Genomic DNA, 27,634 nt, shown 5'->3' with positions numbered 1-27,634 from the left:
GTTATCGGATTTCATTGGTTCTTGCCGAATGCAATCATTATCATAATTATATACGTCTATAGCTGTTCATAGGTATTTTACAAGGACTTCCACATTCTGTATTCTAAAAAATAAGGTGGCCTTACCGCTGCATAGCGATCTATTACAGGCAACCAAATAAGGTAGAAAACGCTAGTATTTAATATTTTTAACATTAAAATCATGATATTTATGTGAATAAATATACTACATAGTAAGCTAGTTCTTTTGTTATATCTTTATTTCTTCAGTTATATCTTCTTCTTGTCAACCTTAAAAGACACACTACATATGCTGGTCCGCATTTTTCTTTTGAACTTTTAAAGTGAATCAACTTCGTCATACTTGATTTTATCAAAACTTTAACCGTTTACGCAGCGCTCGTAGCGGAACTTCTAAAAAGGGGAAAAAACTCCCGATTTTTAACAATTATTTATTGGTGCGATGCGGTCTTAGCGTGATTATAAATATCGCCTTCCTCTATAAATAGGCTATCCAACACTGAAAGAATTTTTCAAATCGGATCAGTAGTTCTTGAGATCATCGCGTTTAAGTAAATAAACCAACAAACAAACTCTTCAGCTTCTTCAGCTTTATATATCTTATATATATATATATATATATTCCTTGTGTACGTGTGTATGTCACTGAACTCCTCCTAAACGGCTGGACCGATTTGAATGTTTTTTTGGTATGCGTTTGGGTGGCTGCCGGATGGTTTAGATTCACAAATCAGCCCGACAGATGGCGCTGGGGTCAGCTAGTATTAGTATAAGATATTGTATAAAATTAGTTAAGAGTTAAGTAAAATTTTTTGTTTCTCCCTCAGAGGCACGAGCGGCATCGACATTGACCTTCGAAGGGTGGATATCGACCAGTGTCCTTTGAAGCCTGGCTCCACTCAGCTCAACATCTTCGCCGGCACAGACAAGTGCAAGAAAAAGACCACAGAAGTAAGTAGTAGTACCAACATTGTGCTTTATTGACGTACATAACATTCCGTTTTAGCAATAACCGCCATCCCATATAAATAATGTACAATCTGCAGTTTTAAAAGAGAGCCGTTGAAATTAGAAATATACCAAAAAAGAGTTGTCTAATTGTAATCTGAAGGTAGGAATAAACAGCACGCACCTCTTACTTTTCTAAGTTACGCGCGTTTTAAGTAATTAAAATATCACTTGCTTCAATGGTGAAGGAAAACATCGTGAGGAAACCTGCATGCCTGAGAGTTCTACCTAATGTTCTCAAAGGTGTGTAGAGTCCACCAATCCGCACTAGGCCTAGGCGTGGTGGACTAAGGCCTTAACCCCTTCTCGTTGTGGGAGGAGATCAGTGCTATGTAGTGGGCCGGTAACGGGTGGATGAAGATGATGATGTGTTAAATTAATTAAGTATTTTAGAAAAAAAAAACTCTTTTTAATACAGATCCTACATTGTTGATAACATTTGTAAACTTTTTACAAATGTTATCTGCGTATTAATCGGTTCACATGGCCGAAAATATAAAACAAATTAACGAACAAACAGACCCTTTTTTCCTATGATTTTAAGGTCTCCGTGGTTTTGTTCCGAGTGCTGTGGTTTTTTACGTGGAGCGGGAATAAAGGTCTAGTCTGGTGATAGACATTAGGTAGGCGACATTTTATTAGACGTAGGTTCCGTCTAGCAATTTAGCGTTTCAGTACCATCCGCGTACAGACCGATTCCATTTGGCGAAGAGGCTAAAAACTATTCAACAAATTAGCCCGCTACTATCTTAGACTGCACCGTAACTTAGCAGAGAAGTCTGTTTAAGGGGCTCACTTGTAGTGGAATAAAAAAAACTCTTTTAATGCGTGTCAGACCAGAATATAGCTGACATATCCACTCCTCTTTTTAGTCCAGCAGTTGGCTTTTCTAGGCTAGTGATGGTATTATATAAATATGGATACATGCTAAAATACCTAGACACGGAACCTTTTAGAAATCTGTAGGCACACGACTATCGGTAGATATAATAATAAATTTCGCCGAAGCGCCTTCCGCTAGCCGGAGATACGCTGGAGAAACGATATGATCCTGCTTTCCGAGCCCAAGGCCGTGGGTTCGATTCCCACAACTGGAAAATGATTGTGTGATGAACATGAATATTTTTCAGTGTCTGGGTGTTTATATGTGTATTATAAGTATTTATGTATATTATTCATGAAATTATTCATCAGTTATCTTAGTACCCATAACACAAGCTACGCTTAATTTGGGGACTAGATGGCGATGTGTGTATTGTCGTAGTATATTTATTTATCTGCTCGCACAGCTTTATCAAATCTTAGAGTATTGGCGCAAAGTGGAAATAATGTTCAAATAATGTATGTGTAATAATAAACGGGTGTAAACTTCTCCTATTTCATGTCCCCGTACTTTAGCATGTGGACACGTTACTTATATCCCTAGTCAGGGGATATAATCGCCTGATGGGGCCCTTAGCAGGTGAAACCACAAGGCACAGCTAGTAGTTACTTTAGCACCTTATTATGTAAAAATTATAAGTGTTATTTTCTTCGAGGTAAAAACACTTTAACAAAATTGTTATAAGTGCTTCGAGTAGAACAGTTTTTGTTACATAGTATAATTAATAACATAGAAACTTAATATTTTATTCTCGTGCAAAATAATAACATCGAGAGGCAACCTAGGAAGCGTTATTACAAAACGGAAATAAATAATTGCCTGCGCTAATATTATGAAAGTTTTAGTAGAAAGCCTTGCGGATATTGCGTTAAAATATTAGAATCAGTAGGGCTCTTTTGACGGCCGACGGGCGCAGTCGGCAGCGACCCAGCTTTTTGAGTCTGTATATTATAAGTATTTATGTATTATTTATTATTCATAAAAATATTCAACAGTCATATTAGTACCCATAACACAAGCTACGCTTACTTTGGGGCTAGATTGCAATGTGTGTATAGTCGTATTATATAGTATAGTATATTTTTTTTGAGACAGATTTCGTCCGAGGAGTAGTACCTTGGTTATTTCTGTCGCTAAAAAAAAAACAGTCGAATTGAAATCCTCCTTCTTTTTTAAATCGGTTAAAAACCAAATAACGTACGATTACGACGACGGTTTAACGTACTGTCCGAGGCACGGAGAAAAGCTGAAGATCTAATTAAACCCATCCAAGTAAGCTAACACACGGTGTCACTAGAACCCTAGAACCCAACACCTGCCCTATACCAAAATGTCAAAGTCAAAGTCAAATATTTCTTTATTCAAATAGGCACATAGATGGCACTTTTGATGCGTTATTGTATACAAAATGTGTACATAGCAGTGAGTAGTGATGGCGATAACTACAATCGTAAACTTAAAACTAAAGCTACGAGGGTTCCAATTGCGCCCTGGTCTAAGAAGAAGCCCACAACAAACCTAGCCGGGTGTTCTTTTTGCTATCACCATCTCACATTGTCATTAGAAAAAATTTAAGAAGCAACCTGGTTAGAGCAATTGTTTACACCCAAGCTTTTTTATCGTTTACGTAATCCTTTATACTATAATAGGACTTTTCTATAAGCTTTCGCTTAATACAAACTTTGAACTTCTTTAGTGACATCCCCAAGATCCTTTCCTTTGAACTTCTTTAGTGACATCCCCAATGTTCTTTTCAAGCTCTTTTAATGTAATTGCAAAATTTAAAAACCGTGAAGCGACATCACTCAATAATGGAATTGGTTTAAATTATAGGTCTCGGCGGTCCGAGACCAAAATCGGAAAAATGCCCGATGCCTTAGGGTGAGTTCACAAAGACATGTTGGAACATTTTTGTTCGAGACACCAAAAGGCAGTGTATGCGCCAAGTTATATTAAGTTATTTAAGATTTTTATTTTTCGAATGAGTGGACTGTATTTTTTTGCGGTAAATTGGTGTACAAAAGAAAGATACAAAGGAATCAGAGCACAAGGAAGACAGCACTTACTTGACCTTATTTTTCATGGGTAGGAGCACGCCGTCCGTTGATCCAAATATTCCTCACGAAGTCCTCTCTTCTCGAACACCACCACTTATGTTATATTTCGGCACACACATAAATATAGGAATTATGCTTAAAAGGATCTCATTGAAACTTCTAAGGTATATTATGATATTTTATGGCTTATTTTCAGGCAGCCAGCAAACTCGTATTGCCCGTTACTTTTCGTAATCGGAAAGCAAGTCGTCCGCAAACGTCTCAATCGTTTGCTTCCGTTAATTTAAGTGACAGCTCTGCGTTCTAGTGTTTTTGAGGCGTATGAGGGCGCCAGTCTCTTCACGGACAATCGTTCAGTGCTGTTTTAGGTTGGATATGGGAGAATAGGAACACCAATGAAATTTTAAATTATTATTTAAGACTTAATTATAACTTGGCGCAACCAGGCAGTCTAAATCACTTGATATATTCAAGAAATCTGTCAAAAATATATTCTCCAACTTAAAATGTCACTTTTTTATTCTTTATTGCTTTTATAAGTGAATATAAAGAGACAAATGTTGAGAAAAAACACTATTTTTAACACTCACGATATTTTGAAATCTCTTTTTATTTAAACTAATTAAAAAATTGTTTAAAAAAGTTCTGTATTGGACGTCCGTGTGTCTGTAGGTGCGGGTCCCGTATCTTGGGGTCACGATAACGAGCGACATACTTCACTTGGTTTTTTTTTATAGGCTTCAGTATTTTGAGGAATAGAAGCCTATTTCTTTTCACGGTATAATTAGTTCTAGTTTAATTATTATTTACAAATAATCTCAATGTTATTGTAATGAATGAGATTATGAGGCTTTTGGATTTTCTAACTATTTTAATATTGATTATATTATTATGTATTATTTTATTTGTGTAATAAAATAATACATAATAATAGTAGTTCTACTAGTTCAAGTATAACAATGTAGTTATTAGAATTTTTTTTTTTCATAATGTACTACCCGCAGTCTGTTATCCTTTCGTTTTCCTTATCCTAAAGTTGCCCGGCTTCCTTCGCTACTAAGCGATAAGGCTGCATTTTGTAAACTGCTTCTGTCTTTTTTTTTTTGTTGATTCTACTTCTGTATTTTAATGTGCAAATAAAGAGTATAAATAAATAAATAAGGTTGGTCGAATGAGAAACCTATGGAAGGTCACTGAAGGACAATTATTATGATGCTAGTAAATTACATTGTATCTAATAATACATTAAACTGAATTGACAGATCTAAAAATAGTGCTATCGTTTTTCACAGATAATATTGTGAAAAAAATAACATAATTTTTATTAGAAAAATTTCCTTAAATACAAAAAATTTTTAAGCCACAGAATTAAGAATATACAACCGTGTACACGACTAATATTGAAGCTTCAAAAACCACTCCACTTTAGTAGTGTTTCTCGAACAAGCGATTAGTCGCTTCATTCCATTTAGCAGTTGACAGTAATTATTTAACTCTGATGGTCTAAACGTTAACCATAAAATGAGAAAAAGTTTGTGAGCTAACATGATTACTCGGGTGTGAAGAAAGATGTGCGCGGGGCGTTTTCAAAGTTTTTGGACACAATGAATTTCATGCAATAATGGCTGAATGAGGGTTCTGTATGTTTTTCATTCTAAGGCCGTAGCTTTCGTTTACGTTTTTAAAACTAACAATAATCGCATATGAGCAGCTTGGATAATCTAAACTAGTCTTTACTAAAGTCTCATCCGAGAGTTATGAAATTAAGCTTAATTTGTTATATTCCGCGAAAAGTAAGAGTATCTTCAGGAGATGTTGACTTTATAATGTTATATTCATTGTAAAGTCAACATCTCCTGAGGATGCTCCGGTATAGGAGCGAAACGTGCGTAGAGGGTATCGCCGAAAATCTGTTTTGTATGGAGTATAAAGATTGGTAAAATTATAAATTACACCATACATATTCTCCTGCTTTTCGCGGAGTATAGAAAATTAAGCTTAATGTTCATAATACATCATGGAATTCCGCAAAGTAACGCCCGCTTCTATCCAACACTCATCCGAGGTAATAGCAACAGTGAGACCTTTATAGGCTGTGGATTATGGTTGCGAAGTGATGGTGGGATTAAACTATAGGAGTTCCTTAAAACTTCGTTAAATGTGAAAGTTCCACAGAACATCTTTAAAAATCTTGTCTATCGGCACTTTTATTTGGGAGGCGAGAAATTGCCTCTGTGTAACAGATGTTAACCGAGAGACGGGTCTCTACTTACTTTAAGAGGGCAATCGATAAAGCTGTTTCGGGTCTTCGAGATGGGGGCTCGTTTATGTGAAGTGTCCCTCAGGAGCCGAGTCTTCCTTAATTAAAGTAAGAATGTAGAAAAATTTATCTCGACAGCGAAAAATAGAACTTAAACATAAGAATAATTCAAAAGTTAATCGAATATATGCGACGACCTCCCTAGCGCAACGGTGAGCGCTTTGAATTTAAGTAGGAGGTCCCGGGTTCGTTTCCTAGCAGGGTCAATTTATATTTTCTGTATTTTCTATGGTCTGGTCTGGTGGGAGGCTTTGGCTGTGGCTAGTTACCACCCTACTGATAAAGACGTGCCGCTAAGCGATTCAGTGTTCCGGTGCGATGTCGCGTAGAAACCGATTGGGGCAGTGGCGTGCATAGAGGGTATGCACAGGGTATGCAGATGATATAAAATGAAGAAAATATCCAGTACGAGTAACTCTTACAATGCCTATCCTTAAGTTTTTATAACTCGTACTGGAGGTATTCTTAATTTAATATTATCTGCATACCCTCTATGCACGCCACTGGATTGGGGGTATGACTACCATACTCCCTAACAGGTTAGCCGGCAACAATCTTAGACTGCATCATCACTTACCACCAGGTGAGATTGCACTCAATTTGTAGTGAAATAAAAAAATTATAAAAAACTGCTTTTATAACATGATACCGAAAGTAATATTAGATTTACCATCACATAAGTTTAAAGAATGTACAAAAAAACTCGTTTAATACATCGAGGTAACTATACTATTGATGAATTTCTTAAAGACAAGGTTTCCTGGAAGCAAGCTGCTCCGCTTTCATCTCACACGAGATAGAACAAAGATTGTTAAATTGTAAAACGATGTTGGAAAATAGCATCTGCTGAGTTTGTTGCCGGCTTCTTCCCGGTAGCGTCTGCCTTCCGAACCGGTGGTAGAGTAACTACAAGCAGACAAACTTGACGTTTCAAAAGTGCTTATATTAGGCCTACTTGAAATAAATGAATTTTGATTTTTTTTTAATTTTCAAATGAAAAAAATTAATGCAAAACCCACGATGGCAACGAACTTCCGGAGCGCTCCGGAGAGCCTGCAATCTAATAACTTGCTTTGATGTCAAAGGAAGGAAGGAATAACGAAAGAAAGTACTGTACACAAAGAAAAACATACGTTAATAACATAAAACGCATTATATTACATTTGCAACATTTTTATCAGGCAAACAAATTAATGCCCAACGGGTTATGGATGAACAAACACAAATGCTCTATCTAATATTATTTAGTTTCTTTTAATTTAGTTTTTTGTTTTAATTTATTTATTTTTGACATGTATATATTTTAATTGCATTTAATTTTATTTCGTAAATGATGTTAAATTTTCTGGGTAAAGCCTGAAATAAATGATTATTATTATTAATATATATGTGTCGTAATAATATGCTTCGAGTCGAGTGAAACCCGTCCATGGGTTTTGCAGAAAATTGTTATATTACAATTTACGCTTTTTGTTTGAGAACTTACGCGTAAAACACATAGGTTAGTTCTAGTACGAGTGTAGTACTACTGCATCTAAAAGAAGGTTTAAAACTTTCAATCTTTTTTTATTTAGTCGTAACATCCTTCTCTAAAACATGTATATATATATATATAGTCTTCGTTACATTTTAGATAGAAGGAATATTAAAATCAAATAAACCTCCGACTTTCAATACCGTGAACATTAATCTGCTATTGAGCCATTCGCCATTTTGTGATGGTCAGCGGCCATCTTGGATTTTAAATTTATCATTTTTTATAATATACTACTTGTCAAGCTTTTAAATTGGATAACCATAATGAGGGAGTTGTGAAAAAAATTGTAGCCCGCCATTTTGTGGTGACGGCCATCTTGGATAGATTTTCGTCAAACATAGCTAAAAACACTCTCGACTCGTTCACGTTTTGATGAAAAAAAACGTAATCAAAATCAGTTCATCTTTTCCAGTTCCACTCTGCCACAGACACACACACGTTTACACTACAAAAAAAACACCCCTTCGTTTTTGGTTTTTCCCGAAGATTTCAAACTGAGTGCACGGTTAGGTTTACTAACACATTAGTTAAAGAGCTCTGCAATTAAACTTGGGCTTAAGGATCGTGGAGAGCGTTCCGCGTATGTGTTTAGGGTAACTCGTCCAATTAGACTGCTCTCGGGGAAGATGCTTAGTAATAATTACACTGATTTCATCTGGAACACGATACTAAAGCCAAAGAATCCATCCATAACAGATTACCACTTGGGCATTGCGGTTTACGCTGTGTGGAGAGCTACGATTTCAATTCTAGATGGCTATTTGGTAAATCAAAACATTCAAAACGGTTCTCCTACTGGGGAAAGATAGGGAATTAGGGCGTTGACTCAACACGCTCTCCAACGGGTTGGTAGGCTTCAATTTATTATTATTTATTTATTTATCTATTTATTTAGTACCAAAAATTTAAATCGCTACCAAAATTTCATTAAGAAGACCCGAATTTGAGAAAAGAATTAAGAATATACTCGTACTCACAGAAATATCTGATACGAAAAGAATACGTTTACAAAATATAAATGAAAACCGAAATATAAGTAATATTTCGGTTTTCATTTAAGAGGTAAATTATGTGCTGTCGCTTAGACTTTTCTGTGATGCGGAAACTTAATAGTTTTTGTAAACCACTGTCAAAGTTTTTACTGAAAGAAATCATGTACAGCCAACGTCACTTGCAAAATTAAAATCAAGTGACTGATTAGCTAAGTGTTTTATTAGACAAGCGTAGGTCTATGCGCGTGTTGTATTTTATGCACAGATGTAATATAAGTACCAGATGTTAACTATAATGTATAAAAATATATCTATATATATAAAAGAGAAAGTGTGTATGTGGGTATGTTCCGTATTTCAATGAAACTTTTAGGGAATCCCCGGATTGACCTGGCGAGTAATCCTGTAAAGTTTGGTGACGATCGGAACACTCCTATTTTTGAACTGTCAAATACAGCTTTTATTTACTATAATGATATTCTATTGTTGGGTGTACATGGGTGTAGATAATGATCTTCACCCGCTCGAGAAGAGAATGAATACGGAGAGAAATGATTTAATATATTATGATGTAAGTTTTTTGTTTAAATAAAATAAAGCAAAATCTAGCCCTGCGAAGCGGGCTGGGTGCGCTAGTATAAAATAAATTAAAACGCAATATTGAAGGTAAAGAACATAAATGTGGAATATAATAATCATACTTACAGTGTTATATAATAATCCTTAAGATAACACGTCCTGCAACGTGCTACCCTACGTCTATCAGTCTAAAGCGTCGGTCTGAAACCTCATGTGCCCTTTAATTACACTGGCAACCACACCCTTAATACCTGAGTACACAGCAAAGCTGCTAGGCGGCCATAATACAAAGCCTGCTTTCGTTCATTCGTTAATGAAGCGCGGATAAAAGTATTACAAAGTAGTGCAAGAGTCGGTCTTATGCACAGTTCAATTTATCTCAATGATATGAAGTGTCTACTCGGAGCGAGTGCCGCGGGGTGCGTTTATTTATCAAGAGGATTACATCGTGTAATTTCAAAAAACAACCTTTGTTACTTAAACGCAGCGTACCGATCTTGCCTGTAATAACACTGGCAACCACGCTCTACAGACCTGAGCACAGAAACGAGGCGGCGGCAAATATAATTCTTTTATTCACTTTATTGATACACAATCAAAAAAATGGCTTACATAAGGTGGACTAAATTATTTTTTACCGTTGGCTGGTAAAAAATAATTTAGCTCTAAGTCCACCGGACGTGCGAGAAAAGCGCGTGAGGGTATGGGAGAATAAATATATTTAAAATATACAACGTGTAAACGAATTACAAAATACCGTTGAAGGTTACATAAGTTATTTATTACAAAAGTAATAAATAAACTAGTATATTTTGAGATTTTCTAAAAACATTTTTTACTGTTTTATTCACTTTGCCACTCACAATTGATCCATTTGAAAATATTGGAAATAAATAATCCTAATTGATTATGATATTTGCCACTAGCTGGCGTATAAGACAAGAAGCGTGTAGTATATGACAATATACTACACGCTTTTTTTTTACTACACGCTTTCAATTATTATTTTTAAACAGCGGAAACTAAACAGACGTCTGAAATACTTCCGTCAGATAAAAACGGATTGACTCCCTAATCGCGCCTAAAGAATTTACTACAAAAAATGGTTTGTACAACTATTTGTTAATGAAGCTGGATAAAAATATTACAAAGTAGTGCAGCAGTCGCTCTCATGCACAGTTCAATTTATCTCAATGATATGAAGTGTCTACTCGGGGCGAGTGCCACGCGGTGCGTTCATTTATCAAGAGGACTCCCAGTACCGCTGGCGGCACGGATCCGTGCCTATCTATTATCGGCATTTCCGTTTCGTATTCTATGGTAAATACGTAGTTTTTCACTGAGATTGATCTTTAGTAGGGCAGTTGAATAATGAGCAGGGACTATTTGTACATACAGGAAGCGTACCTTTGTTACTACTAGTACATTCAATTTACTATTAATATTCTTCAATTAATCGTGGTTTCATAAAACCACACAATCCTTTTTTTAATCTAATTACCTAATTAAAAGATCTTCTGCTATCTATTCCCTGATATACTGTTGTGTTACTCGTATATGCACTTTATATGTTGAAATTTGTGTTAGTTGTTTTTCCCATATAATAGATGAATTATTATTCTAATTTGCGTCTATAAATTGTAAGTAGATAATTTAATAATTATGACACCAAATTTTGTTTTATTCCTTTTTATGTGATGCTTTATATGATTGTCTAACTTTCATAACTTTAAGTGTTTAAACACGACTCTGTTAATTTATAATATAGGTTTATAGATTTCTTATAAGAAACAGTTAAACTTATTGAGAAAATTAATATTAACATGTATTAAATAATTCGTAATATATTATCAAGGTAGTGTGAATAACAAGTTTAAGTAGGTATATATAATTATTATTAGTGTTCAATTTAAAATGCATATAAAAATTTTCGGAACCGACAGAATTTGAACCTGCGGCTCTCAGGCAATCGCAGCCTGCGCGCTTTCACCAATTAAGCTACGACTCTCCTACCGTCGATGCCGAAATTAGTATATGCCTTTCACATCAGTCTTATAGCGACTGTAGCGTCATCTAGTAGGAAACTTTACAGTTTCGATCTTTACAGTCTTTTTCACAGGTCCATATTACAATGAGACACGCTTGAAACAAGAGATTTTTTTATATGCATTATAAATTTATATAAGGTATATATAAGATGACGCGTTTATAAGAAATTTTAATTTAATTTTTCCGTGTATCGTTTGATGATGAAACCCGAAACCATCACCTATAAAAGAGCAACGCTTCACTTCACAGGGCATCCAAGGAACATGTCCTAACAAGTTTGAACCTACGCCTTAAGGTGATGGACACAGGGCAGCCTGTGCCCATCACCTTAAGGCGTAGGTTCAAGCCGAACGTATCTGTTATTACACCGGCAACCACTCCTTTCAGTCTGAAACCCAGCAATGTTGCTTGGTTTTTTTTAAAACTGAAACAGACTAGCGCTTGACCACAATCTCACCTGATGGAATGTGTAGATATGGCCTAAGATGGGACGCGCTTGCCTAGAAGATGCCTATTCACTCTTGTTTTAAAGATACCCAGGTTGTAAGAATTAGGAAACACAGAACTCCGAAAGTGTTCCAAACCCTAGTAGCTATGCGTATAAGAAAAGGAAATGCAATCGCTTCGTGCGAGTTTTTGGGATATTAACAACATAGGGATGAAAACCCGCCCGGTGGCAAAAATAAGCATGGTACTACTATATATTATACTACTACTAAAACCCACTTAACTCCCGCTTATAAGACCAGAGTGCTCCCCACTTTGCCAGGGAGGTTGTTATAAAAGGGGGTTTTTAAAAGTATGTGTTGATTTTTGGAGAGGTCAAGCCAATGCATCATTCAGCCGCACGAGTGGTGCGGATGTATGGTCATTAATCCACATCGTAATCCACACCTGCCGCCCGTACCAATTATTCGAGTTAGGACTGCGAATCCAATATTAAATGTATGCTATACTGACTATGAAAGCGGTGATAGCCCCGTGGGTACGATTTCGATTTCATTTTCGGAAAGCCGAGTTCAAATTCCAGCACGCACCTCTAACTTTCCTAGGTTACGTGCGTTTTAAGCTATTGAACTTAAATCGCTAGTATCAACGGTGAAGGAAACCTGCATGTTTGAGAGTTCTCCATAATGTTCTCAAAGGTGTGTGGAGTCTAAAAATCCGCACTGGGCCAACGTGGTGGAATACGGTTGTAACGCCTTCTCATTGTGAGAGCACTCTAAAAAAAAATTGGTTATTCCTAACAAGATAGTGATTGTTGTGATCAAGCATCTTGATTCCATACGAGCCTAACAAGAACATAGATACATCAAATAAGATGATAATGATTGTTTATCATAATTCAATGGACTGGGCAACTGTATTGCTCCTATTATTGTTACTTAACTAAGGCATATTCTTAACTGATTCCATTTACGTACTTGTTTAAGCTAAATAATTAAAAATGATCTAATCATACAAAGAAGTAAATAATAATAGAAACAACGTATTTATTTGTTAGAATCAATGAACATACCTACATTGTTAGCTCAATCTGTAATGAACTTGCTGCTATAACTAATCAGCTTTTCTTGTTATGTTTATTATCATAATTGTTATAATTTATATAACGCCAACTAAGAGAAAATCTCTCTTAGTTGGCTTTCTTTTTTTAGAGTGAGGAGACCCGTGCCTTATATTGGCCCGTAATGGGTGGATATGATGATAATGAAACTGTCTATTGCCGCGACTTGTTCCGCTTTCTAAGCGTCACCTTTCGTATTGTTTAAGTACACTAAAGAGTCTCGTAATTTTATGACACACACGACCCGACTTAGTAATGCAAATGAAGGGACAAAATTAAAAAAAAAAATACCGATGGTTTTCCAGCAGCGTAACAAGTTTTGCAAGGATTTAAAATTCAGGCTATACCTGTTCAGCTTAACCGTATTCGTACGGCGAATACTGATGAAAAATTGATGCACGTACCAAATATTTTTGTTTAACGTTTTTCGCGAGTTATTAGATACCGTTAAATCTGTGTGGTTAAACACAGAAACAGCCTATTTGTTACATAGCACAAATAATGCATGTTCCATATTTTAAAAAATATTTGAGGTTTAATTTTATTTTATTTATAAGTGACAACAGACAGTCATTCATAAAAAAAACAAAATTAAACCCACATCATTGTCCACAAATTACTAAACTTATATTACTATTAAGTTTAAATTAAAATTAAAATTAAATTAAAATATGAGCTTATTAAATTTAAATTATTTTATTTATTTTTATTCAATGTTTGAATGTGTGAATTCAACTTTAGTTTAGGCATCAGTGGTCAAACCTACTATCACTGTTGTAATTTTTCGTCAAACCTTCGAAATGTTGTAATTTTTAAGGAACAATATTCTTTTAATCTTTAGTATCTCATCCGAATAGACTCTTTACAAGTTATAGGTAAAATATACTGTGTTTTACCTGCATATAACATATATTTTATAGTAGCTGTGCACCGGAGTTATCCCTTCGGTGAATAAGTAGTTTGGTTTCGCTTTTTTAAGGACGTGATGGAAGGACAATATTTAGTCACGAATGTTATTGTAAACCATGCTTGAGAATTTAATGTTTTTTCAAGTCCAAATTAGCCTATGTCCTTAAAACTAACTCTATGCCACGAATCAAATTGATCGGTTGTATGGATTAGACTACCTCGTTGGTCTAGTGGTGAGCATTTTCCACCAGATCACGCGCTTTTGAGTTCGATCGCCGGGTCAAACCTTATTGGTTTTGAGTTTCGAAATTCGAAAATTAGCGATAATTCCCTTCGTGCCTAGAAAAGCAAGTTGAAAGCTGTTGGTCGTGCGCCTGATCTCTTTCCGTTCGTGTCGGAGCTGCCGTCCCATCGGACTATGAGAGCTAGGAAGTAGAGTGGACCTGTGTTTGCGCATACACTTGTGCAATATCATATTGATATCTCCCGTGAAGTTGGAAAATCTCTCTGGAAATCGGCAACCTTATACAAAATCGGTCAGGAGACAGTTTCCCTCAGGGAGGGAGCATTTATGAACAAGCACGTCCACGTTCAAATTCCGAATTCTTATTTTTGGATGTGGCGTCACTTGGGTTTCAGCGTAAGATAAATCGGCGAAATGCATGCGTTTGTTATGCACGCCATACGCCAAACTATAGACACAGGTGTCACCGACAGACAAAATGTTTTATACACTAGAATAAGATCTACTGTTTCTGACACCAAATAAGAACAAATTACTTAATATTTATTTTCTATCTTTCTATGTTATTACTCAAAAGATCTGCTCTGAACAAACATCCGTTTTTTGGTTAACCATTTAGCTAAAACTATAATGAAAAATAATTTATTCGCAATCAATAACGTCATCATTAGCGTTTTTATATCTCACATGACTTCTTCTAACTGCTACTGACAAAGCCGTGCCTCCAAAAGATTGAGTGTTCCTGTAAAATCCTGAGAAGAGAGCTATTGATGGTAAAATGTAGAGCTAAAACTCTACATGATGATCCGATGTAGGTTGGTGGAGTTCAGCAATTATTCTCACGTAATGTTGGTGATAATAACTAGGACCGAAGGCTTGATATACTCTTCGTGACAGGGTGGGTAATGCCATTTTCCTGACTATACAATGCTTCTTGAAAAAGCGAAAATAGGTTATTTTCGTTATTAAATAAAATCACAACCCTAACTAATTTTTATTTTAAATCACATTTACATGTCTAAAAAAATAAATATACTTAGACTATACACACATCGCCATCTAGCCCCAAAGTAAGCGTAGCTTGTGTTATGGGTACTAAGATAGCTGATGAATATTTGTTTATGAATATAATACACATAAATACTTATAATAAACAGATAAACACCCAGACACTGAAAAACATTAATGTTCATCACACAAACATTTTCCAGTTGTAGGAATCGAACCCACGACCTTGGACTCAGAAAGCAGGGTCGCTGCTCACTGCGCCACTCGGCCGTCATGTCTATAAAATATATACGGATTTATGAAACTCTATTATGTTATCCAGGACTATAATCCTTGTGTGGTTGCCATATTAATTCGGGACCCCATTTAACATTATGGTTCACACTGAGATAGGCAATCGGAATTGTTTCTCAAGTCATTCGATAAGAGGAAGACAAAATAATTAATGTCACAGAACAGAACCAAATAGCACTGGTAGCAGGCATCACTACAGGAAATTGCCTGTTAAAAAGACTCCTAACAATAATGAGAATTGTAGAAGATCCATCCTTTGAGTGGGTGCCCCATGTACGCGCTAGTGAGATGAGAACTAAAAGATAAGGATGGAATAAGTGAAGAAGACCTAGCTCTCTAAAGGGGATATCGTTAGGTTCATCAAAGAGACTGGTAGGTTTCAGGGGGGGGATGCTGCCGAGACACCAGTAAACCTGTGTCTCAAACATGGGGAATAGGTCGGAATGATCCTTACAGAGTACCCGTAAAGGCAGATGTCACCTCATTAAACCCCTCATTATTATGGTTGACACTACGTAATTTTCGTGGTAACTCTGCACATTTATTTCTTTAAAAGTATCAATCTCGGCAGAAAGCTGTGGAACAAAAGATTTCATTATTTCGAATAATGTAATTAGAACCTGCGCTTTAAACTCCTTCAAACCAACTACTCTTTTATATCACAAAATTCTCAGATAACCTGTTTTCAAACCACTCAACCAACGAGGTCGTGATCACAAAACTTATTTTTCAATATCGAGTGCCCCAAATATCCAATATGTATCGGAATTTCACCGTGGATGGCGCTTCAGGCTTTTATGTCCGGACTGACGAGAATAGATACTGGGATCTTTAAAATAAACGGATGCGGATGAACGGCAATTTATAAAATGGACGCACCATCGCTCCGGCAATGAGAGAGAAAGTCTGTTGCTGCTAGTACTGCTGTCGTCAGTTTATAGATCAGTTGTCATGATATTTATTTATTTATTTAAACAACTATATTTCATAATAAAGGAAACACACACAGGAACACTTATTTTAACATAAATTATGTGCAAAAGGCGGCCTTATCACTTAATAAATAATTAATAATAATTTAATACGGGCCCTGAGTCAAACTTTGTTTTTTTAAATAGCATTAGTACCTAATCCTATTTTATATGAACTTTTAAAAAGTCATATATGTATGTTTGAGGTGACTCTATAACCGCACTGAGTTCGAAGAGTTCCACAGGGCAAGATCAAGTTTAAAGTAGAGAGATAAATTTTAAGATTTTAAAATGATGAATTTAAGAAAAAATTTGACTGCAATAAATTAAACATTGAAGTAAGACTAAACTAGCAGTGCAATATACTAGGTTACGTAAAATTTGTAATTCGTTGAAAGGAAATTGCATACAATAGACTACCCATTGACTCCTTGATACCCATTGATGTCTCTTAAAAAGTTCAAAGTTTGTATAAAACGCGAGCTTATAGAAGTCCTATTATAGTATAAAGGACTAAGTAATCGATAAAAAAGCTTGGGTGTGCATTATTGCTCCAACCAGTTTGCTCATCTAATAATTTGAAATGACACTGTGGTAACAAAAAATAACAACCAGCTAAGTTTGTTGAGGGCTTCTTCTTAGACCAGAGGCGTTTGGAACCCTCGTAGCTTTAGTTTTAAGTTAACGAATATGGTTATCACCATCATGTTACTACCGTGTACACATTTCTCATGTAATATACGCCAAAAAGTACCGGCCTACTTAAATAAAGATATTTTTGACTTTGACTTTAAAATCAACATTTTAGAATTTCACTTCACAATCTTGAGAACAATGGAAGTAGATACAATTTCAATCGGTCAAGAAGTTTCGGAGGAGTTTGTGAACGAGAATTTTGTATATTAGAGTTTTTATATGTTCCACTTACGAAAAAAGGCAATGTTTTTGGTTAACAGACAAAGTATGCAAAGCAATACATTTACAAGTAAATTAGGTAATCAAGCTCCTATTCCCAGATGACTTGAACTCCTAATTTGCTAAGCATATTATATCAGTTCCAAGAGGATACTTCAAAAGTAGGCTAACTACAAAATAATTAATTTAATATTTCGACTTTACTTTTGCATATACTTACACTTGAAAATATTGACATAAGACAAAAGTACCTAAGCTCGGACTTATGAAACAGAAAGAACTTGACTTAGAAAATAGTTTTTGTTTTGTTTAATGAATAATTTTTTTCTGCTTGCTCCAGTAAAGCCTACAATAATTAAGTCCCTGGAGTAGCGTTTATTAATTGACTCCATGTTTCAAGTCATAAAAAATGGTCTGAGGCTGGACTTATTCTGTAAAGAATTCATTTTTGTGTTCACTACTAGCTGTTTTCCGCGGTTTGAACCGCTTTTACTAAGTGGGTCGTAATGAATTTCTAGTTTAGTAGCTAGTTTTTTTTAATAGTGATGGTACGTGGAAAACGGTCGCCTATAGAGAGCCACACTTTGCAAGGCATGCAAGGAATACATCCCACAAAAAGCCAACCAATGTCCATCAACCCAAGGCGATGATGTTGAGCCTGAAAACCAACAACCACGCCCGTTAGACCATAAAGGGACCACTAGAGGGCACGGGTCTCCTTCCACTATGAGAAAGGTGTATGGCGTAGTCCACCGCGCTAATCCAGTGCGGATTGGTGGACTCCACATACCTTTGAGAACATAATGGACTCTTAGGCATGCAGGTTTGTCCACGATATTTTTCTTCACCGTTGAAGCAAGTGATATTTTAATTGCATAAAAAGCAAATAAATAAGAATGTAAGAGGTGCTTGCTTGGATTCGAACTCGGCCCACCGAAAGTGATACCGAAGTCTTAATCACTTAGCTAGTTCTTAGTTAGTTTTAGTGAGAAGCAGTGTTCTCAGCTTTCAAATGATCTACCACACCATGTCAGTGAAACCTGTGACATTGTACTGTTTGCAGATGATACATCTCTAATTTTTAAAACTGATAGAGGTAGAGATAACTCTGACGATGTAAGCCGTGCTATGTCGCATGTGTCGCACTGGTTAACTGTCAATAATTTACTTTTAAATTTAAAAAAAACTAAGTGTGTGGAATTTATTTTACCAAATGTAAAGAAAGTTAATAAAAATATAATAATAAATGGAGAATCACTAAAAATGGAAGATTCCACAGTTTTTCTGGGCATGACCTTAGATTGTAAGCTTCAGTGGGTTAACCATATAAATACACTAGCAGCTAAACTAAGCTGGGCTGCCTACGCCGCCAGGAAAATTAGACAGATTACTGACATGGAAACAGCAGACTTGTTTACTTTGCGTACTTTCATAGTGTGATGTCTTACGGGATCTTAGCATGGGGCCAAGCTGCTGATATTGAAACTATATTCATATTGCAGAAAAGAGCTGTACGGTCAATATATAAACTTAAATCACGTGAATCTCTCCGTGAAAAATTTAAAGAATATCGTATAAGTATCCTTACGGTAGCCTCACAATATATTTATAACAATATAGTATTTGTAAGACAACATATTAGTCTTTATAAACAAAAAGTGGATATAAACAGTCACAATTAGTGACATCTGCATATCGTCTGCGAAAGGTGCAGTAGTCATTTGTGGGATTGAGTATACGCTTTTATAATATGATTCCTAAGGTAATTTTGGACCTACCAATGCATAAGTTTAGAGAATGTGTTAAAACACATTTATTACAGCGAGTTTATTATACAATTGATGAATTTTTTAATGACAAGGTTGCTTGGAAGCATCCGGCTCCGCTTTCATCTCTCACAAGATAGAAAAATGAATTTTAAAATGTAAAATGTAAATTGTTGTTATTGGAAAAGAGCAACTGCTGAGTTTCTTGCCGGCTTCTTCTCGGTAGAATCTGCCTTCCAAACCGGTGGTAGAGTCACTACACACAGACAGACTTGACGTTTCAAAAGTGCTTATATTTACCTTATTCTGAATTTTTTTAATTCAAAAATAAACTGTTGCGTAAACTCAATGAAAACGTATATTTCTATAAATAAAGAAATAATCATTTTCAAAAAAATATATTGTATCGCATAACATAAATATAGCCTTAATTTTGCTCGCAACTCTTTACAAGTTAGGTAACACAAGCTTTAGCATTCTGGCAGATGGACAGACAGATACAGTAGAATTTAAACAGAGTAAACTCCAAAATGTACACACGCCCGTACGGTCATTAGGTAATTAAGATACTATCGTGGTAGCGTTGGTATATATACAACTAAAGCCTACCAAATATCGCAAATATAAATAATACAGAAGTATGTCTGTCTGAGTATTTTACAGAGATTCCTAAGATGGTTTTATGATAAGTATAATATAATATACATAATGCAATATTTCAGGAGAGGCGTAGGCTTTTAACGTTAGAGGTTAGACAAGGTCGCATGTCACATCTTATAACTATAAATAAAATAAAAGTGCGGACGCTTTCTAAGCATTTTGTTTTATTTATTTATTACTAGCTCTCGCCCGCGACTTAGTCTGCGCTTGTTTATCAGAAATTCCGCGGGATACTTATTCCTCCAGGGTAAAAGTAGTGGAGATTTTGTGACAGTTCGTTAGCGGAAGTACTACCACCACGTCTCATTGAAATTAAATAATAATAAATAAATATACTACGACAATACACACACCGCCATCTAGTCCCAAAGTAAGCGTAGCTTGTGATATGGGTAATAAGATAGCTGATGAATATTTTTATAAATAATATACATAAATGCTTAGAATATACATATTTTTTTTTTTTTTAATTTATTGTTCAAAATAAAAGTAAATAATATTTTTCCAACATAATTATCCATCCCCTTAGAAACTATGCGTTTATGGTATATAAACATGCAAACACTGAAAAACATTCATGGCCATCACACAAGCATTTCTCAGTAGTGGGAATCGAACCCACGCCCTTGGACTCAGAAAGCAGGGTCGCTGCAAACTACGCCAATCGGCCGTCAAAATTGTAGTTGTCCAAAGTTTAATTTTTTACCCACTTTATAAAATTACTGTAACAGAAGCGAATTTTACATGAGATTAAAATATGTTTAAATGGTAGCCTATACTCGTGTTTAGAAAGCAAACTCCGGGCAAAGCCCAGATTTCCATCAAATCGGTTTACATGGAGACACGTAGAAACTTTAAATACACAAATTTAATCTAAACCTATGAATATAGAATATATAGAATAATTTCACTGCAACTGACATTCAGGAATTAGAAATTAGAACGACTAACTTTTGCTTGCAAGCCCGAGCAAAACAAGACAAAATATTAGTGTGTTGGCATAATTTTAGGAATTCACCTGTTGCAGAAGTTTTGATGGAAACTTCACATAACTCGGCATTAATGTTGATTTATCATTATTTCACGCAGCAACAGAGTGTTGAATATATAGTAAAAGCGTAGTGCTAATAAAATTTTAGATAACAAGAACTAGTTGTTACACACACATAAAATAAGTGTTACAGTAATTTTATCAAGTAGGGAAATAATTAAACTTTTGATAACTATAAATTCATATTTTCCAGATATTTTATTAAATTGATAAGAATGTTTACAACAACGCTAACAATAATCACTTCAGTCCTTTATGGACTTAAACGATGCAAAGACCTCCCGATGTCTTAGTTTTTATATTAAGACACTGGACCTAATTCTTAGATATAAACTTATGTATAAATTTAAGTTAAATAATATTACTAACTAGAAGACTCGAAATACATCGTCCTGCCCGGTAAATTAGCGCCACCTACCGGGTCTAATTATGCTTTCAAGCCAACTGGAAACCTATAATGCAATATAAACGTAAAATTTTATCAAGATCGGTCCACGTAAAGTTTTACCAGCTGTATAGGAGGAGTCAGGTTACAAACAAACGTACGTTTAGTCTCTAAATATATGGCACTCGTATTAGGCTATATGAGCTATTCGCTATATTCGAAAGGCCATGTGAGGCTGTGATCTCACTAGGCTGCAAAAGTCGATGATGATTCGCTCGGAATACAAGACAAATATGATTTCAAATAAATATTAGTCGTTGGTATTAGAAAGAAATATGAGTGAAAATTGTATCAGTCAATTTTCCTTCTCGATTGTGATTGGGGACGTTGTTATAGCGGCATATTTTGATCTAAGAAACGTCTTGTCTGACCTCTAAGCCCCGGAGCTTACCACAATAAAGTAAATTGTACTATCCGCCGTCTTCGCGATAAAAATAAACGTCGCCCCTAGTTTTTTCTGCTTCATGTGCCTCGGCAAAGCTTTTCACCATTTTCTCCATGAGAGCCGTGACATAAAAGTTTTATTATAATCATAATCCAAAGAGGCAATACCAGCGACTTGGGCACAGTGCCCGTGCGAGAACATTTTTCTATTTTTGCGTATGGAAGGTTATTTTTTGTAAATATTTCATTACAAATACGAGTAAATGTAAATGTCTATTTTTATTATCTATGTTTTCTTAAGTATTTATGTATGATTGAGTATATATTAGTTTATTCTTTTATATTTATTTATTATATTTTTCTTATTTGTGCAATTTTGTTTATGTATTTGTATTTAGCTATTTGAATGTAGGTTTATAATAATTTTACATCAGCTGTCCGCTCTCGCTCATCTTGTCCTAATCCAAAGGTTGCCTGGCAGAGATCGCCACTAACCGATAAGGCCGCCTTTTGTATTCTACTTCTGTCGTTGTATTTCTATTGTTTTTTTTTATATTCCTAACTTCATAGTGGTGTACAAATAAAGAGTTAAATAAATAAAAATAATAATAAATAAATAAAACGGAAGCGTCCATTTTTGCTCTAGGTTCTCATTTTATTATCCATAGCAACACAAATACAAGACGTTTAAGTTTTGAATGATACTTCATAGACGGCGGGACGATAACTATTGTGTCTTTGTTAGTTTTTCTGGTAAAAGTTCTCCAGTAGATTTCGGAAATCGGAGCACGTTAAAACCCACAAAACCACAGAAAAGAAAAAGCACGTTCTGACCAGTAAGCCATTCAAAGGATAGATAAAATTCAAAATTCAAAATTCATTTATTTCAAGTAGGCCTACTTTATAAGCACTTTTGAAACGTCAAGTATGTCTGTTTGTAGTGACTCTACCACCGGTTCGGAAAGCAGATTCTACCGGGAAGAGCCGGCAAGAACGAAAAGAAGAAACTCAGTAGTTGATCTTTTCCAACATCACCATTTACAATCAAGAGAGCGAAGCTGGCTTCTTGAAATCCACCTTGTCAATTAGAAATTCATCAAATGTATAGTAACCTAGCTGTATTAGATGGATACATAGAAAGTTTTTATTGCACATTCAGAAACAAGAGATAAATACATATATTTACGCAAAGACGGCCTTATCGCTTGAAGCGATCTCCTCCAGACAACCTTTGGTTGATGAAGCATGTTTGGAAAGTGCAACATTCAATTTTAAAATGAATAATTGATAAAAGGATTTTTCAAAGATAACGATATTTTTTTAATTTAATGTTATTTTTTTAGATTTATATCATGCTTTTCTTTACAGTGTGTGCCGGTCCCAGGCTTGGGGTTCCGACGGGGCTCTTACCGCTGCGTATGTCGCCGCGGGTTCTACTTCCCAAACACCACTGCGGAGAACAGGTTTTACAACGGAAGCGACATCGAGGAGGAGTATGAAAAACACCTCTCAGTAAGTTTTCAGGACAGAAAAAATATTATCATAACAAGAATATTTAAATTTAAATCTAAAATTTAAACGATAAGATAACTATCATCAACCTACCCTTATGAAGTACTCTTATTTATTATTTAACTTTTTATTTGTACACCACTATGAAGTTAGGGAAATAAAAGAAGAATAGAAATACATAGACGGATATATACAAAAGGCGGTTTTATCGCTTAGTAGCGATATCTGCCAGGCTACCATAGAATTAGGACAACATGAGCGAGAACGGACAAGAGATGTAAAATTTACTCTTAACGCATGAGATTATTACATTCAGTACATTACCTTAAGAAGAAGATGAAACATTTTATTGCACGTATCATATACAGGAAAAGAAACATTAATGAGTATACAGTAAACAATGTAGACATACAAAGGTAGCCTTATTGCCAAGCAATCTCTTACAGGCAACCTGTGTTGAAAGGACTTACAGAAAGAGAACGGGATAGTGCCAAGAGTGTTTTAATATATACATAAATACCAAAATGTAAAGATACAAATACATATATAATTTATTTAAATTATACGTAATATATATAAATAATTATATGTAATATACATAGTATGTATAACATACATAATATAATATATAAAAGTAAATACTGGAAGTATGTAACGTTAGTCCTTTCAGAACGAAAACTAAAGTCTACCACACACCAAAATATTCAACTGGAACCTACCAAAAAAACTGTGACATACTGTACTAAACTCTAAAATAATTTTAACTTTAAATTGCTTTTTAATATTTCATTGATATACAAAGTTATATTACGGAATTCCAAAAGTTTTCACTTATGAGTAAATTGTTTAAAGTTTTCCTTTGGCTCAAACTTAAAATAAGAAAATATTAACTGGCGGATCAAAGAGCAGTTAACTTTGACGATAGCTTATCGCGTAAGTAACTTTAAAATAATATTTTAATTAATAAACTTAAAATTTTAAGTTTGAGATCCTGAAGTTGGACAAATGGCTGATGAATTTACGTGCTGGGGTTCAAGGATTTGGAATAAGAAAACCTGTTGACTCTGTGAAGACTTTCATCAGCTCTTTAGTGTAACTTCTAACTTCTAGAAAACACTTGCAAGCGCGGCTTAATCGTAGTCCAAATGGATAGCCGAAATGACTCATTATCAAGTTTGGCCTCTTGTTTCACTGTGAAGTTGCTTCGCTATGCTCTCAGAGCAAATTTACACAGTCACGACATACACCCTTTTTCATGTCCCTTATCTGAAGTATAGAACATTCTTCACATGAGAATGGTAAGCAAAGGGAATGATCCTGAAACATTTTGATGTATGACAATTCTCGAAATTACTTTGTTTTTTGTTGTTATTAGGTTTGTAGGTTACCTACAAGTTACGTTTTCATACTCGATCATGAACTTAAATTTCCTAGGATTCTTGTTAAAATATTAACGGATAAACCTCTCTACCGACCATTGATAAGGCTTTGTGATTATTATCACACTCGTACTGGCAATGAACGCATCAAAAGTGCCATCTATGTGCCTATTAATAAAGAAATATTTAAATCGGACTTTGACTTTGGTTTCTCACCAGAACTACCACCGATGATATAACGTCCTTACTCAGGCCGAGTACAAACAGAAAAGTTTAAATTTCTAAATTTCTACTACGGATAATGAGCCCAGGCCATGTATTCTTAATGTAATGTATGTGTTTCCTCCACCAGAACCAAATGAACCTGTACTCAAAAATCACAGCGTTCGAATGCCTGCCCTGTGCGGAAGGTTGCGAAGCCTGCGTAGACGGGTCTCCATGCGTAGCCGCTTTGAACTGGGTTGTGAGGACGACCATCTTTGCGTTGGCCTGCTTCGTCATATCCTGCCTTCCATTCATAGTGTATTTCACAATCAAGTATGGACATGTCCGGGTAAGTCTGGAACAGTGCTAATTCTTTATTTAAAACCAAAAAGATAATCCTACAGTCTGCCACACCCACTGCCACACTGCCACACACACTGCCAAACCCAGGGTGTTACTTTTGGGTTTTGCTGTTAAAGTGACAGTTCACTTCAACAGCAACCCCCAAAACTACACCCACAGCCTCACCCACAGCCACTCCCATACCCACTGATTCTCTCACACCCACAGCATCAACTTCTTAAAGTTCCCAACTTTTAAAACGAACCGAACATGGCATACGTGTAATGCAAAACGTTTCACCGCTTCCTACCTCTATGTGCACGAACATTGTGGCAAAATGAAATGTTAAATTATTTCACAAGGAAAAACAAACAAATTGATATTGGTTCCACTGTGTTGTTTATATTTTCCTTATTGTGTCCAGACGCAGTTTGGTTCATACATCACCAGAAAATTTACGACAAAAACAACACTAACAAAGTTACTAAAATAAAGAAACATGGCCGTAGCGTTTAATATCTAAAGTCTTTTTGTCCTAACTCTTATAATGTAATAATGTAAACAGTAACTTAATAACTTTCTATTGTCAAATATGTTTTAAAAATAGATGGAGAATAAATGTTTTTAAGAAAATAAAAAGAAATATCCTTTTTGAATGTATATAATTTTCAAAACTATCTTTACACTAAGATTATTTAAAAATAAAACATGCATGAAAAAATGGCGAGTAGAGGCTTGTTTGGATGTTTTTTATTAAAGATAGACCAGCGTTTGACGACAATCATGCCTGTTAGAAAGCAATAATGAGGTCTTGCATGCTTGCCTAGAAGATGCATATTCACTCTAAATGTGAAATCTATCAACTTTGGAGGTAAAACCATATCATTAGCCGCCACGGCAAACGGCTGACGCTCTCTTATGACATCATGCACACTCTACACTAACATATTTACTTCTTTTATATTTATATTATGTAATTATTATTATAAATAAAATAACAAAAATATTTTTTATTAGATTTATCACAACTCCGTTATTACTTACTAAGTTAGACTTTGTTGTACCCTCACGATTACCTCGGTATAAAAATAGACTCTGCACATACCTTTAACTAAAACTAAGAACTGATTTAATAATTTTGTAATCCGTGTTTCTCGCTTTCATAATTCTCTCTATAATGACTCCGAAATTAATTTATTTTATGGTAATATGAATAGTGTACGTCGCAACCTAAAACCTAAAATAAACTGGTGCATACTTATTTTTGGGTATACCTTGCTGCATTTTTTCTAGGTTCTACCACGAATCTTATCTGTGGAAAAACTGTTATTACTTTTAAGTCAACCAATTTTTGAACTATGTAGTAATTACAACTGTTGGTTTTCCAATTATAGGAAAAATGGAAAAAATAAAAGTAAATTTAATTATAAGTTCTCTCTATGACGTCGTCTTAACGGGCTGCTTTTTTTTTTTAAAACAAAATCTTTGCATAGAAAAATATTAGAGGAAATCGGATTAAGTCTGAATTGTGGTATACTTTGTGAATACAGGTAGTGAGAGCTGCAAGTCCAGCTCTCCTTAGGGTCATCGTGCTAGGAGCCCTGCTGATCTACTCCACCACCCTCGTGATGTACGGCAGACCTACTGTATTCACTTGCACTGCACGCGTCTGGCTGCGGGAGGTTGGCTTTTGTTTGACATACGGTGCTTTGATGCTGAAGACATGGAGGTACGTAACTTATATAAATTAAATTTGACTATCTCACACGGGGCGACGGCAGCTCAATCAATCGTAGCCAACTGCAAAAGGTACAACGTAACGTTCTCAAATACAAAAATTCTGAAAATTAATTTATTTCATATAAGCACTTTCGAAACGTAAAGTCTGTCTGTTTGTAGTGACTCTACCACCGGTTCGGAAGGCAGATTCTACCGAGAAGAGTCGGCAAGAAACTCAGCAGTTGATTTTTTCCAATATCAACTGTTTATATTTTTCATTTTAACATCCATTTTACTATCTTGTGAGAGATGAAAGCTGAGCCGGATGATTCCAAGCAACCTTGTCATTAAGAAATTCATCAATTGTATAATAACCTCACTGTAATAAATGTGTTTTAACAAATTCTTTTAACTTATGCATTGGTAGGTCCAAAATTACCTTAGGAATCATATTATACAAGCGTATACTCAATACCACAAATAACTTCTGTACCTTTCGCAGACGATATGCAGATGAAACTTTTTTAATTCTATATCCACTTTTTGTTTATATAGACTATGTAAACAAAAAGTGTATATGTTGTCTTACAAATACTATATTGTTATAAAATCTAACATGAAGCGATCTTGCAGCGACACGATTTACATCCGAAATTTTATCTAAACCAAACGTTCAGCACTTCTTCACATCAACCTTTTACCGGCCCACTACAGAGCTCGTGTCTCCTCCCACAATGAGAAGGGGTTAAGGCCGTACTGGCCACCAGTTGGTCCAGTGCGGTGGACTCCACACAACTTTCATAACATTATGTAGAACTC

General features: G+C 35.3%; 1 protein-coding gene across 1 annotated transcript in view; it reads left to right on the top strand.

Annotated features, from left to right (window-relative positions):
- LOC120630899 (probable G-protein coupled receptor 158) overlaps positions 1-27,634 on the top strand; it is a 214,742-nt gene that overhangs the window by 163,372 nt on the left and 23,736 nt on the right. The window contains exons 4-7 of the mRNA XM_039900241.1: positions 848-971; positions 23,028-23,171; positions 24,903-25,103; positions 26,647-26,825. Of these exons, the coding sequence (XP_039756175.1) occupies positions 848-971; positions 23,028-23,171; positions 24,903-25,103; positions 26,647-26,825 (648 nt within the window). The remainder of the gene's footprint in view (positions 1-847; positions 972-23,027; positions 23,172-24,902; positions 25,104-26,646; positions 26,826-27,634) is intronic.

Source organism: Pararge aegeria, chromosome 2, assembly GCF_905163445.1.
Source record: "Pararge aegeria chromosome 2, ilParAegt1.1, whole genome shotgun sequence".
NCBI classification, from domain to species: domain Eukaryota; kingdom Metazoa; phylum Arthropoda; class Insecta; order Lepidoptera; family Nymphalidae; genus Pararge; species Pararge aegeria.
This window is presented reverse-complemented; position numbering and strand designations above follow the sequence as displayed.